Source organism: Dipodomys merriami, unplaced genomic scaffold (assembly GCF_024711535.1).
Source record: "Dipodomys merriami isolate MVZ:Mamm:240054 unplaced genomic scaffold, mDipMer1.0.p SCAF_204, whole genome shotgun sequence".
Taxonomy (NCBI): domain Eukaryota; kingdom Metazoa; phylum Chordata; class Mammalia; order Rodentia; family Heteromyidae; genus Dipodomys; species Dipodomys merriami.
The window spans coordinates 1,817,742-1,833,942 of NW_027203427.1; the positions used below are offsets into that span (position 1 = coordinate 1,817,742).

A 16,201-nucleotide genomic window follows, 5' to 3' on the forward strand; every position below is an offset into this window, starting at 1 on the left:
AAGAACTACTAAGAAAATGTCAGGAGGGGTGAGTGAGAATGTTGTGTAACACTGATCAAGTGAGTTGTATTATAAATTGCTTTGTTAAATGGTAACTCATATGTACAACCGGAGATAATAAAAAATGAGTTCAAGATCAGAAAGACTTATTTAAGTATTTCTATTTACCACTTCTGTACAGATCTTTTGCTACACCTGTCTTTCTGATCCTTGAACTCTCTCAACTTTTAAGTCATTTTCTCATTTTCGTCAAACTTTGTATGTTATTGTTGTTTCCTGACTTTCAGAGTATTAGGATAAAGTCAGGGAGTAACAATAAAATACAGAGTATTAGGATAAACTGTTTCACCTAAACTACAAGGACACATTTGTAGCTCCACCAAGCAAGTATTTCATTCTGATTTAGGCATTTACATTAAGCTCTTTTAAGATAGAGACTAATCTCTTAATTGTCTCCTTGCACCATAGTGCCCAGGGAAAGTTTGAAATTAACATTTGAACCAAAGTGTTCTTTGTTTCTCTGTTAAAGAGACAGACAACAAGAAAATATGATATTACCATAGAAGACTGAGTAAATAATTTACTGTAAGTTGTGAGAGAATTTGTACTATTAGATAATAAAATGCTTAAGACCCCACCTCGATGAGGTCCTAAGCTGGCACTGGCTGTGGTGGTTGGCACAGAGAAGCCAAGGTAAGAAAGATGATTTTTAGGCTCCAAGTTATCAGCAAGGAAGTTGTGGGCCTCCATGCCAAGCTCTCTGAGGAAGAGCTGCTGCTGGTGTTGGGTTCTGGGGGCCTGCCCACCACTGCTTGGGTCTCCTTTACAGCAGACAACAGATGTGAAGCATGGACAGAAAAGGCACTCTTGCTGAGCTGCAAAAACTAGCTTCTGAAGAGAAAGTTGGTTACAACTGGGTACAACAAATAAATCTTGCAACCAAACCCTAGAGCTGGTATATTATAACATGTGGCCTATATAAGAGAAAGCTTGGTTTTTCTCTGAAACATCTTTTTATTAAACAGCAAAGCAGAAATGCAACACAATTTTAAATATTTGTAAAATTGGGTCACAAAAGAGATGCAAAATCTTTACAGTATGACTATTACATCTTTTCTTTGGGGGGGGGGGTCTGGGCGCTGTCCCTCAGCTCTTTAGCTCAAGGCTAGTGTTCTACCACTTGAGCCACAACTCCACTTCCAGCTTTTTTCTTTTTGCTTATGTGGTGCTGAGGAATCGAACCTAGGGCCTCAGGCATGCAAGGCAAGCGCTCTACCACTGAGCCACCGTCCCAGCCCCAACTATTACATCTTTATATAGTTAAAATCATTCATGAAATCTTATACTAACACATAAGATTATCCCATGATTAAAGTAGTTCAAATCTAATAACCATAAGCTATATTAGTGGATCTCTTTTCCTAGTATAATATCTTCATATTACCTCATATTGATTCCTTTACCAAATGGAATCTATGAACTAAATTTTTAAAAATTGTTAAAAGAATGACTAAAATTCTACAAACCAATTAGTTTAATTTACAGAGTGAGATAAAAATACTGATCTTACCAATTATACATATAAAATTCTCTTATTCAGGATTCTAATACTAGTACAATCGTCAAGAAATTTGGTAACAGTGAATTGACTCAGTACAACAAATAAACCTTGCAACCAAACTCTAGAGCTGGTAGAACATAGCATGTGGCATAGGTAAGATCATTCAAACTTAACCCATTTTCATATATATATATATGTGTGTGTGTGTGTGTGTGTGTGTGTGTGTGTGTGTGTGTGTGTGTGTGTATATTCCCCAAAAGTCTGTTCTGTGCCAGAGATAATACAAATCTAGAGTGAAAACATTTGGACTAGGTTGCTACTTTTATCTTTTTTTACCTATTTCTATGTATTCCTCCAAAATTTTCTACTTCTAATAGATACATAACCAAAATTCTTATCTTTTCAGATACCAAGAAGGTTATTTGGTACAAAAGCAAGTTTTTTTGTTTTAAACAAATCTCAATTTGATAATTTAGTTTCAAATTAAAATCCTCTTTATAGCCCAAATCTGTTTTCAAATGATCAAAGAGAAACTATCAGTCCTATCTATTACTAGCACAACTGACAAACTTTAGGCAAGGTTTTGGTTAACTTCAGGACCTACAGATCAGGTTACTGTTGGGTGATTACTACTCAAAGTACTTTTACAAATGTGAAACTATCTTGACTTAGGAGAAGGGAAATATGGAGGATGAGGCAGATGGAGGAGAGGCACACAATGGTGGACAGACACATACATAAAGCTGTGCATTCAGTACATGATTTTGGTCACATTTTCACAACATGGTTTTCTTGTATATTTTACTAAGTAAGCATGTAGCAAAAGACATTGCTAAGCCTATATATCAACGCAAATTCAATAAGACATTCATCTTCAAGTTAAAATATATGCAATTCTAATTATAAAGTCTCTACAAGACATCTGCACATTTTCTTAGACTAACATAATATACAGACTAATGGAAGTCTCCTGTTAAGTTGTTAATTTTGTCTATATTTGACATTGTTTTCATAACTATTCAATGAAGCCACAAACAAAGGTACTGTAACTTTCGGAATCTACCCAAGTTTTAAAGGGGGGGATGGAGAGGGAGAGAGGGAAGGAGGGTGAAGAAATGGAGAGAAGGAAAGGGAGAGAGAGGGAGAAAGAGAAGCAGCAATTCCGTAAATGAACTCAATCCTTTGCTTTCTTTTTTCTTTGCTTTCTTTTTTGCTTTGTGTGTCAGTTTGGAAAACACTAGAAGCAGACATGAGGTTTTCTATATATTGTCCAAGAACTTGGTTTTCTGATTTTAGCTTCAGGTTTTCTTCCTTAACTGCATCTACTCTTGCTGAGAGACCTTCAAGTGTGTGTTGAAGTTCCAACACTTGATTAATAAGTCGTGTTTTCTTCCTCCAGTTCCACCTGATTTTCTGCATCAACTCCATCCATGTCAGCATTCATCATCCTTCTGGGCACTGAACTGCACCTCACACAGAAAAATCATGATGAATGGTCGTCAGAGGCACCAGGAGAGGCGGGATCCAGAGATCATACCCTCGGCCAGGACTTCAGCACTGACTGACCGAGAAAGACATTTGTGAAAGCCAACATGGCCACAGGAGGAGTTCCTTTTGACAAAAGTTTGAACAATCAGGATTTACTCAACTGGAGCAGTGAGTGTGTTGACAATCTACTTAACAGCATGGATTGAGGGGCCAACAGAAGAAGGCAAATAGAATTCTTTTCATCAGAAAAGAACAAGTTTGGTGTAGGCTTGTTCAAGTTCCTGACCATATTATCAAATCCAAGATATTGTGGGAAAAAATGAAAGATCTGTTAATGTTGAGCATTTACTAATCTAATAGATCAGCTTAAAGAACAAGAAAAATCATTCTTGAAATTTCTCCAAAAAATCCTTCCTAGAGAAAATGAGGATGTTCAAACTATAGATTCAGCTGTGAGATCTGGTTCTGTAGCTGAGAGCACATCACTAAACATAGATGTGCAGTCTGAGGCTTCAGATACCATGAAAGTAGTACATGTGGCTCACCTCTATGAGGTGCTGGATCAAACTGCAAGAAAGAATATTTTAGAATGCCATTAAGCTCCATGATTGCAGCTTGGTTACCATAAAGATAACAATAGGAGCGCTGAGGGGCTGGGAAGTTGGCTCAGTGGTAGAGCGCTTGCCTTGCATGCCTGAGGCCCTGGGTTCGATTCCTCAGCACCACATAAGCAAAAAGAAAAAAGCCGGAAGTGGTGCTGTGGCTCAAGTGATAGGGTGCTAGCCTTGAGGTGAAGAGCTGAATAGCTGAAGGACAGCACCCAGGCCCAGAGTTCAGGCCCCATGACCGGACCAAAAAAAAAAAAAAAAAACAATAGGAGCGCTGAAAATCATTACTATATTCTGGTCACGGCACCAGTTACATCCCTCCATCACCAACTGATGAGCTTTAGACACCAATGTCAGCCCATTCACTGGCATGATTAAATGTCTAAGAAATATCTCAAAGGTGAAACCAGCTCCTTGAGGAGATATAACCCAACCACTACCATCATTTGGATCTGAGCAAGTCAGACCCTTCATGGGGAACTTCCTGTAGGTGATCAAGGCTCAGATGTGATCCAGTGTATCTATGGATGCTGAGAGACTACCATGTAGGTAGAAGATCTGCCCATCCACCAATGCCGTGAGAGGAAGATAGTCAAAAGATCTGTGAAGTTTTTCCAAACATTTTCATTTCCATATTTCCTTAAACACTCATCATAGAAACCATAAACTTGTGTGCTCTCATGATTCCCTCAAAGAATGGTGATGCGTTCATGGTAAGGAACCTTAAGAGCTGGAAGCAGTATGACTGTTTCAAGTGAATAATATCCTTTGTCAACATAATCTCACATAAACAAGTAATTTGTATCTGGTGATTTCCCACCAATTCTAAACAGTTCTATGAGACTGTGAAATTGCTCATGCACATCTCCACAATGACTGGACATGGAACCTCTTGTACATGGGATTTTTTTTGTCAGGATTTCCTTAGCCTTCTCACAGGGACTCTTGACCTGGGACTCGGTTAGCTGCTTGCACTCATTCAGCTATTCTATCCACTGGTCCAGCTCCTTGATGAGCCACTTCATGTCCATGATGCCACATGCTGGAACTGGCAGCTGCTCTGCACTGCTCCCGCACCACCGCCTGAACACCAAGAACAGTAGAAAACCCTTGTACTTCCAGGTACATTGTATAAAGCTTTGGTCAGCACTGCAGTAGACAATCTTTTCCACACTCTTCCCCAACACACACCTCTATAGAGTTCACATTTTTCTTGGGGCTTCCTAAAGACAAGCTTGGTCTCCACCTCTACAAAGACATTTATGTTTTTTTATTGTAAAGATAATGTACAGAGGTGTTACAATTATGTAAGATAAATGAGTACATGTCCTATCAAGCATTGTTGTCAATTATGTAAGGTAAATGAGTACATGTCCTATCAAGCATTGTTACCCCCTCCTTTGTTTTCCCACACTATCCTTTCCTCCACAAATACTCCTTCCCCCCTCTCCATCTATCCTTTCTCTCCTCCCCAAATCCTCCCTCCTCCCTCTCCAAAGTTGTAACGTTCCTTTTCAACATAGTATCTTGCACATCTCATTGTTACAGTGGGTCAACCTGTATCCTTATTTCAGCATTTTATTATTTCCCTTCCCCTCCCCAAATTAGAAGAATATATATACAAGATTCAGGGTATCAGAATCAAATACAGTGAAAACAGGAATTATACCATGGGGGAAAAATATACAATGTACTATGTGATTTTTCTGTTTCTTTTATAAGTACATTAAAAACTACATCAAGAATGATAAAACCACTTGTGGCCCTATCTTAGGATTCATTTTGCTTAGCATCAGGTTATATGCTCACATTTATGTAGCTTTTGACGTCTTCTACTTGTCCTAGACATATTAGTTATTGCAGATAAGGGAAAACAAGGGACCTATGTTTCTTTAAGTCTGGCTTACTTCACTTAATTTTTTCCAAGTCTTTCCATTTCCTAAAAAATTGGGCAATGTCATTCTTTCTGATGGAGGCATAGAATTCCACTATATATATATATATATATATATATATATATATATATATATACATATATATACCATATATATATACGTATATATACATATATATACGTATATATATACGTATATATACATATATATATATATATATATATATATATATACCATTTTGTCTTGATCCATTCATCTACCGAGGGGCATCTGGGTTGGTTCCATATCTTAGCTATGGTGAATAATGCTGGGATAAACATAGTTTTGCTGGTAACTTTAGTATGGCCTTGTTTGTGATCATTTGGGTAAATGCCCAAAAGTGGGATTGCTGGTCATAGGGGAGCTCAATGTGGAGTCTTTTTAGGAATCTCTAAATTGCTTTCCAAAGTAGTTGAACAAGTTTATATTTATAATCCCACCAACAATATAGTCGGGTTCCCTTTTGGAGGCATCCCCTCCAGCATCTTTTATTAGATTTCTTGATTCTAGCCTTTCTAACTAGGGGGAAGTGGAATCTCAATGCTCTTTTGATTCGCATTTCTTTTATGGCCAGAGAAGTTGAACATTTCTTCATGTGTCTATTTGCCATTCTTATTTCTTCAGAGAACTCTAAGTCTTTAGCCTACTTGTTAATCAGGAGGTTGAGGATTTGTTGTTGGAGGATTTAATTTTTTGAGCTCTACGTATATTTTACATAGGAGGCCCTTGTCCATTGTATGGCTAGTGAAGATCTTCTCCCAATCAATGGGCTTTCTTTTGATCTTGCTATGTCCTTTGCCATGCAGAAGCTCTGCAGTTTCATGCAATACCTTTGTCGAAACTTTCTTGGATTTGTTGTGTTTGTGGGTCTTTACTAAGAAAATTTTGGCCTGTGCCATGGAGTCCTAGAGTTCTCCTATTCGTGTAATGTTTTCAGGGTGTCTCCTTTGACTTCATACACCAGAATCAACTCCAAAATGGAACAAAGACTTGAGTGGTATATAAAGATCTAGCCTTAGTTTCCTATAGGCATTTAACCAATTTTGCCAGTACCATTTACTGAAGAGGCCATCTTTCTTCCATTCTATTTTTGAGCTCCCTCTTTGAAGATTAGGTGGCAATAGGTTTGTGGGTTCATTTCTGGGTCTTCAGTTCAATTCATTGGCCCTCAGGTCTGTTCTTTTGCCAGTACCCAGCTGTTTTGATTACTATGGCTTTGCAGTAGTTTGAAATTTGGTATTGATATTCCTCTATTCTTTCTGTTAAGGATTGTTTTTGGTATTTAGGGTCTTTTCTTGTTCCATATGAATTTTAGGGTTGCTTCTTCTATTTCATTGAAGAATGAGGTTGGGATATTGATAGGTATTGCACTGAATTTGTAGATTGCCTTTGGTAGTATTGCCATCTACAAAGACTTCTTACTTCTGGTCCTACCTACTCAGTATGAGATTTTTATTTCCCAATTCTGATACCTGCCCTATCTCAGAAGAAGAGATGTGGATCCAAATCACAGTTGCTTTTGGATGTCAAGTGTTGGAGCCAGATTTAAGAAATACACTGAAGATAGTTTGTATTTATGCTTCCCATAGTTTCCATCAACTGAAGGAAATGCCAAAGGAGATAAAGCACAAGAACAAAAGAAACTATGATTACTCAGAACTTGTACCTTACAGAAACACTTTCACAAATACACTAGCTTATAAAGAGGCCCACAGTTCATCTGTATGCTCAGAAATTTTAAGAAATGCTACTTAAAAAGAATGCAAATAGCTTTCCAAGGTCTGTAGTAAGGAAAATTTAGAAAATTAGTTAACATTTTCTTAATGTTGTAAATACAAAGCAAACAAATTTATAATGCATTTATCTGCTAGTATAAATCAGTGTAAGAATATAAACAATGTAAAACAAGAGTTGAACCAAGAGTTGATTTTAGAAAAAGGAAATCTGTGTTTTTGTTTTAAAAAATGTCTTTCTAAACTAAAGTTAGATCTTTGTATAGAACTTTGCAACCAGAATCAACTCCAAATGGATCAAAGACTTTGAGGTAAAAGTAGATATCTGGAAAATATTACAGGGAGGAATAGGGCAAACACAAGTGCTCAATGACACGGGTCAAAACTTCCTTAATAAAGGCCTGGAATCACAACACATCAAAAAGAGATTGGATAACTTGGACTGCATTAAACTGCAGAGCTTCTGCCTGGCAAACGACATAGCTAGCAAGATAAATAGAAAGCCCACAGACTGAAGACGTTCTTCACTAGGCATATTCTAAGGTGAAACATCCTAGAAGCTACATTTAGGAGATGGAATATTGGAGTCTTGATTACACAGTTAGCAGGCTGCTAGCCACCCATATTTACAAAGGCCTGAAGCTCCCGAATATACAAAACACGGTTAAGAAACTGGCCAGAGAGGAAAGAAAGAACAAAAACAATACCAACAAAGCAATTCAACTCCAATGGAGAGGTGAATTGTGATGCCATGATGACTGGAGATGAGCCAGAAGACAAGACATGATCACAGAGACAAATGTGGCATGGCATAATGGTGGCTGGGCTGGGCTGGGCCTAAATAGGGTCTCAGCAGGGGACAGGTGCACAGGTTACTAAATCTGCCAGTCCAGTGCCTGGGACTGGTAATTTCTATCAGCCAAGTGCTTGATCCTGTCTCCAGGGATCTGGGCATATCCATTACCTGGGAGTCAGATGATGGGTGGAGGCATTTTCCTTCCCCCAGCATGAAGACAAGATACCAGACCCTATCATCTACCATGTGGCCAACATGGCACCAGCAAATCTGACCTCCTTACTTCATTCCCCATGTTTTTTCTTATGTACATGAAATCATTTTTTTTCTGTAAGAGTTCTGAATTTTTCCTTGGGCTGTTCCCTTCTGTAATTCATATATATATATATATATATATATATATATATATATATATATTTATATATATTATATATATTTATATATAAAGTTTTATTGTGAAAATAATATACAGAGGGGCTACAATTACACAAGCAAAGTAATGAGTATATTTCTTATCAAGCATTGTTGCCTCCTCCTTTGTTTTTCCCCTCCCATCGCTCCCCTCCCATCTCCACAACTACATCCCCACCCCAGGTGCCAAAGTTTTAAAGTTTGTTTTTCAACATAGGATTTTGTACATCTCATTGTTGCAATGGGTCCACCTGTATCCCTAAACAATTTGTTTTTTTTTTTCCCTTCCCCTCCCCAAAGTATACCAACATCAAATACAGTGAAAACAGGGGTTATACTGTGGGGGAAGAGACATACAATGCAACAAAAGTATCACCTTATAAATATTTTAGAAACAATAGCAAGAAAGAAAAAAAAACACTTGTGTCCTTATCTAGTGAAGTAAGCCGGGCCCAAAGAAACATAGATCCTATTGAAGTACCCGATTTCGGATGCCCCTCACAGACCACTCTTTGCTGTTTGCAAAGAGTCGTTTATTGCAAGCTTGAGCTTGGTCCTCGGCGTACTCAATAACCCGTGATGCTAAGAGTCCCTGAGCACATAATTAGCACAGCTTTTGTAGTATCAAACAAACAAGTTTAGGGGGTTTCCACACAAGCAAGTTTACAAGTTCAGGGGGTTTAAGTCCACCCTGCTCAACTTCCCTTTTTCTGATGGAACATTTAGGCAACTGTTCTGTTCCTTAAGAATGGGCAGCGTTGGTGGCAACCTGGGGTTTTTCCAACAACTTTCTCTTTGGGGGTTACTCTAAGGGCAGCATGGCTCTTTGGGAGTTACTCTGAGGGCAGCACAGCTCAGGGGGTTTGATCTTAAAATGGAGTTACTATTGCTCTTCACCATGGTTTCCCTTATTTGCAATAACTAGTATATGTCTGAGACAACCCGAAAAGATCAGATAAGATGATGTTAGGTAAAATGAACCCCTTCTGTAATGTAAGAAGTCTCCAACAGTTATGCCCTATATCTGCTCAAAGTCCTAATTTGGGGATTTAAACTATCCCCCATATTTTACAACCCACTTAGATGACTGCCACATTCTTGCCCAGTTATGAAGCAGACAGACATTTAGAAAGGCAAGATTACAATTTACTTTCCCATGACTTCCTGGCTCTGATCATTTTTTGTGTGGGGAGGGTCTGGTTGTGGGGCCTGAACTCTGGGGCTGGGTGCTGTCCGTCAGCTCTTCAGCTCAAGGCTAGTGCTCTACCACTTAAGCCACAGTGCCACTTCCCGCTTTTTTCTTTTTGCTTACGTGGTGCTGAGGAATCGAACCCAGGGACTCATGCATGCAAGGCAAGTGCTCTACCCCTGAGCCACCTTCCCAGCCCCTCAATTTTTGAAGGGTGAAATAGGATCTGATACCATCTCTGCCACCCGAGCAGTGGCTTGTAACTGCCTCTGGATGTTTCATCATTGCCAGGGTCCCAGGAGTGTCTTTCTCCATGCTAGGATACATACACCTTGGCATTTTCCTTAATCACTGGACTTGAGCTGGAGAGATGAGGGATAGTGCTCAGGCCCTGAGTTCAAGGCTAGCACTCTGCCACTTTGAACCCCAAAGCAACTCTTCTGCTGACCAATTAGAGATAATATCACAGGGACCTTTCTCTGTTCAGGCTGGCTGTGAACCTCAGTTCTCAGATCAACAAGTCTAAACAAAAGGCCATGTTTACTCCAATTAAAAGCAACAAAAATTAAAAGCAGAATAGGTCAAAAGCTCTGTACGTATGACCATATAAGCTGATGTTAAGTGAAATGAATCCCAAGAAAGGGACACAATTTTTTTATATTTCTTGCTGTTCTTTTTAATGTTCTTATAATGTACTATGTGATCTTTTTTGTTTATTTCTTTGTTCTTCCCCATAGTATTTGATTTTGGTGTCCTGCAAAATGATTTTTTTAATTTTAATTATACCTTTATTGTCTTTAAGTAGTTGTACAAAGTGGTTACCATTCAACCAATCAGTTTGTAAGTACAAGTACAGTTTATGACACCCTTTCATCATTCTCCCCCATCCCTCCTAGGCCTCCCCTCAATACTCTTCTCTGAAACCTCACTCCATGTGTGAGTGACAGAGACACAAGAGAGGCCTTGAGCAAAGGGAAGGGAGGTGACCTGGCTGCACATTGAATGCACTCTCAATCCACACACCAGGGTATATGGAAGAAGTAGGATGGACTTGTAGTGTAGGAAACCTGACCCATCAGTGGCATTTGTCATGCTATGTAGATAAAGGTAAGCCATTAGAGATTCAAACAATAAATTGGAAATGAAAAGTTTAAAAAATGGGGCTGGGAAGTTGGCTCAGTGGGAGAGCGCTTGCCTTGCATGCATGAGGCCCTGGGTTCGATTCCTCAGCATCACATAAGCAAAAAGGAAAAGCCGGAAGTGGTGCTGTGCCTCAAGTGGTAGGGCACTAGCCTTGAGCTGAAGAGGCCCAGAGTTCAGGCCTCACAACAACAACAACAAAAAAAGTTTAAAAAAGATGAATGACATCAGTAAGCAACCACCAAATGCTAAATAGACTTCAAAGTAGTTATTTTAAGGATTATGAATATTACGAATGTTTAAACATCATTGAAGCTTTTGATCTTTAATCAAACACCTAAAAAAGAATAAATGAAGAAAATAGTGGAACAAATAAGGTCCTAATAGCAATATGAAAGAGACCAAATGGGAATCAGAGAATAGAAAACACAATGACCTCACATGCTTGAGTTCTTAAATAACACATCCTGATCATCCAAAGAGACTTCTTAGATTTCCATCAGTGCAAACACCATCTTCAAGAATGAGTTCTCACATACTTAGGAATCCCTTTCATTGCTGCACCTCAGAACAACTAGTTCCCCCAATGACATCTCAAATGCTAACAGTCCTTCTGTCACCAAGAGATTTAAGGTGCCACAGCTCCCTCTGTGGGGAAAGCTGAAATACCTTCAGTTCTTGAGCTCTCTTACATTTCCTTACAGTACCATGAGCACTTGTAGACACAAACCACTGATCTTACAGAACACTCATTTTAATGCAAAGGCAAGACAATGAACACATACTTCTCATGCTGTCCTGTTTCCTGAGACTCCAGCCACACCACCCCACCTGCTCCCCTTTTGTCACTCTCTCTAGCAACACTGTTACTCAAGAGAAGTGGGTAGTGGGCATGTTGGAACACATTTTGTCTGTTCACCTCTTAGCATGATTAGAATGAGAGCAAGAGGAAACAAGTCAAAATTGAACATCTGTGGTTTATTAGAAATATCCTGTGTGATTTCACTGAAGCCCATTTAACAAACTCATCCTCTGAATAAGGATATTAATTTTTCATTCCATCATGTCCCTGCAACTGGAAATCAGCAAACACCCAAATGAGTAACATGAACCAGACCTGACTCTATTCAAAACAAACCTGGATCCCCTTGTAACATTTTTAATATCTCTGTTAATGAAGAGAACCAATCTTCATTTTAAGTTGTTTGTTCACAGGCAAAGGGAGAGAAAGTATGTTTGATCAATTATATCTCTCTAATTCCTAATGATACTTCCTTCAAAATGTAACTTACTTTCATTCTTCAGTCTATAACTCATGACCTTGGTCATAGATGAAAGAATGGACATATATGTTTGCTCTTCCAATGTGTCTGCTATGCACTTCAGAGCCCTTACTACAAACAGCTATTACTGTCTGTATGCAGTTTGCTTTTAAGGATGTTTAATTTAATCCCATTGAAGGATAGCTGATTGGCCTGTATGAGAAGTCATTCCCTGGGCAGTGATTGTCTCCAGTATTTGTCAAAGCTGACCTTACCTGTATTGACCTCATAAAGAGAAACTGAGATCTTAGTGGTAGGAAGAAGCCTGTGAGTGGCAAGGAGTATACATGGTCCTACAATTTGTTAACAGCAAGGAAAAACCTTGTCCTAATTACAGAAGTAGGACACAGGAGTACAGAGGAGAGAGGTAGGAAAAAATCATATCTTGCTATAACAAATGAACCCTGTATTAAGTTTTGTTTGAGCTTCCTCTCTTGAATTACTTTTTGTTTCTCCATTCTTCTGTAAACTGAAATCTCTGCCTACTGCCAGTAAAATATTAACAAATGATGAATGAGTTTTAATGGAAGAATGTATGTTATTTTGCATCCTACTGTGTAAGAAAAAAAAACCACGATATAATCATGGTCTTATCATTCTTAGTGACTGCACAGCAGCCATGTTTCTGAAAGTCTCTCAAACTAGATTCGTGCAATTTTCCTCCAGGTTATATTCAGTAGTGCATATATGTGAGCAAAGTCCAGAAGTGCCACTGTGTTCTTTTTCTGGTGACTCTTAACAGACCCAAGGTTTGAATCATCATTAATAGTGATCTTCATTTCAATTCTAGACTAGGTGATGGCTGCCAGATTTCTCTGCTGTATAACAATTTCTTTCCCTTTTGCAATTTATGAAAATTTGTGAAGTTTTTGATCATTTTAGAATATCCCATTTCTTATGAAAATATCATGACAAATTCAATGATTTACAATTGATTTAATGGTGTATATTAGTATTTATATGGTATTCAAAATCCCTTGAAATTGGCCAGTGGGCATCCTGTGCTAGCTGATTCTCTCTATTTTTTCCTTTACCTCACACACCAGGAATCTTTTTTGTTTTTGGCACAAAATGGTCCAAAATTATCTTAGACTTTCCTAGTTTTGATAAAAAAAATTCAATTATTTCCACAATGGTAAATTGTTTCATTTATTGGAGAAAGTTTACAGGTACATTAGTGATGGTGCCATCTATTCATGAAACTAGAGCATCATTATTTCTAGGCTGTAAAATATTATCCATCCACACTTTCATTCATCTAGTCTTATACATACATACATATATGTGTGAATTTATGGTGATTTCTCCACCTGCATGCACAGAAATAGGTTATTCTTAAATACATTCTTAGACAAAGTTTTCCTGTAGTTAGATTACAATTCTTTCCCTTAAGAGTCAGACTGTCGGCTCCATTGATCCCTCATGAATTTAGCCACATGATCAACTTTTTTGGATGATGAGAAACACCAGCTGTCACTGTCACTTACATGATCATAGCATACATCCCCCTCACATATTAGCTCATATATTACTCAGACTGGCATAACACTGATGAGATGAGTCAACTTTGCATCCCATGCAGTAGTGACTTGTGGGCCCTGACAACTGCACAGGCCCATATGGATGTCCTTGTGTCTCATTCCACCTCAGCCCCTTCAATGCAGCCTGCAATGCTCTTTCTCCCTGGCATAGACAATCAGCTCTCCTCACTCTTGCTTCTAAGCCCCATGTTGCTTCCTCCCAATATGAATGACATTTCCATGTACTGCTGGCTCCTGGATTCTGTTAAAAAATTCCAACATAATCTTCCTTTCTATGGTTCTACTCGTTCTACTTGGGCCCAATATCTTTAACACAGCTGTTAAACAATGTTCTCTTCATATACTATAAGAGACCACCAAGTGAAAGGAACATATGTAGGTTTAGGCAACTCAGTAGGCTTCAGCATAACCCACATTTATATTTCATTTCAAGGAGAATCTCTGATTCAAACCCAGTAGCTTTGGTTAAGATGTTTAAAACCCAGAAGGAATATGAAGACCTCAATAATGGGCATTATAAATTATACACACCCCTAGGATGGTGGAAAAGATTGGTCAGGTTTGAAGAGAAGAAAATATCTTGCTTTTATGTATCTGCTGATGCAAGAAATTCAGAGACATAGGAGAAAACAAGGCTGTGCTGCACAGTTCACAAGTTTTAACTATTTTCTAATCAATGTAATCGCTCTACATTCTTATTTCACCTCTAAGGTTTGCATTGCAGGACAGCAGTGTTGACAAATTGCCACATAAAGATCATCAGTGAACCAGAGCAATTCCCAAAGTTCCTTCTCTGGATAACAAAGGCATGTGCCAAATGAGTGTTATACAAACGTCTATAAATTTCTGGAACTAACCTTTTAGTGGACAGGTCTTGTCTTAGATAAAGAAATAAAAAGGAAAGAGACTTTTATCTTCAATGAGATCAGTGGTCTGCTCCACCCACAGGAAAGAAATGTGCTGATTCTCTTCTATGGCTACAATGCAGTCTGTTGCCTGACCTAAGTCTCCTGAGACTCCAAATGTGTAGACCTACTGAGATGAGGCAGCTGTACAGTTATGTTTAACCTTGTCCAGATGCTGATGATTTGCATGTGCCAACAGCACAGCCCACTGCCCTCAGGACTTCTTCATAGGCTGCTCATAGTCGGTATAGCAGTCTGTCCCAGTCAGCACACAACATGGACATGAGGATCCCTGCTCAGCTCCTGGGGCTCTTGCTGCTCTGGCTCCCAGGTAAGGATAAAGAATATTGGGCATTAAAATTCCTCAGTGTGATCCATGATGCTTTACTCTTCAGGAGAGCCTCCTTATAGTTCGGGTAATAATGTGGATATTTGTTTCATGTTTCCCCTGCCAGATGCGAGGTGTGGCATCCAGATGACCCAGTCCCCATCCACCTTGTCTGCATCTGTAGGAGGCACAGCCACCATTACTTGCAGAGCCAGTGGAAACATTTATGGCTATTTAGCCTGGTACCAGCAGAAACTAGGGAAAGCCCCTAAACTCCTGATCTATGATAGTAGAACTTTGGCATCTGATGTGCCATCCAGGTTCAGTGGCAGTGGGTATGGAACAGAGTTCACTCTCACCATCAGCAGCCTGCAGCCTGAAGATGTTGCCACTTATTACTGTCAAAATTATTATGGTTACTCTCCCACAGTGATATAAGCCATGACAAAAACCTCCCAGGTTAGCAGAAGTGAGAGTCTGGGCTGCCCCAGCTGCTCCTCCTGGTGCCTCCACCTGCTGACAGAGCTGCTCATATATAGACAATATAGACTTGAAGAGTGTGAATTGTGTCAACACCTGAGATTCATAAAACAATAACACAAGTAATAGATATTTTAAGCAGCAATGGTTTTGTGTTATTGTTATTGCAGTCTTGGGGCTTGAGTTCTTTTGTTCAAGGTTAGCACTCCAACATATTGAGCCACAGTTCCATTTCTGGTGTTCTGGTGGTTAATTGAAGCTAAGAGTCTCACAAAGTTTCCTGCCCAGGCCAACTTTGAACTAGAACCATGAGATGTCAGTTTCCAGAATAGCTAGTATTATATGTATGAGCTACCATCAGGAATTGTTTATAATACAAAGAACAGATTAATTGTTTCAGATTTAGTCATTACTTCTCTGATATCTATTGTATTAACATATTTTAGCAGTATCTATTAATAAAATTCTGGGATTCTCCACATACATCTATTATGTACATTGATCACGTCCTTCTACTTTGCCCTGTGCTCACTCACTTGCCTCCTGAACTGGAGCCCTTTTCAGGCCCACATAATTACTCTTCTATTTTAATTGTTTTAAGTTTGTTTGAATGAGAAAGACCATACATAATGGCCTTTTGTTTGGCCTGTTTTAACAGAATGTCCTCCTGTTCCATTCATTTTGCTGTGGATTACAGAATTTCATGTTTCTTTAAATGTGTTGTATACATGTGTGTATGTACATATATACATATATGTGTATATA

General features: G+C 38.8%; 1 pseudogene and 1 gene segment (V, D, J or C); one reads left to right on the top strand and one right to left on the bottom strand.

Annotated features, from left to right (window-relative positions):
• Window positions 1-3,060: 3,060 nt before the first annotated feature.
• LOC138833383 (serine/threonine-protein phosphatase 2A catalytic subunit alpha isoform pseudogene) lies at window positions 3,061-4,688 on the bottom strand (annotated as a pseudogene).
• A 10,114-nt stretch (window positions 4,689-14,802) lies between these two features.
• LOC138833384 (immunoglobulin kappa variable 1-27-like) lies at window positions 14,803-15,394 on the top strand. The segment is given in 2 exon segments: window positions 14,803-14,959; window positions 15,084-15,394. Coding segments are annotated over 2 exon segments (366 nt in total).
• The last annotated feature ends 807 nt before the right edge of the window (window positions 15,395-16,201 follow it).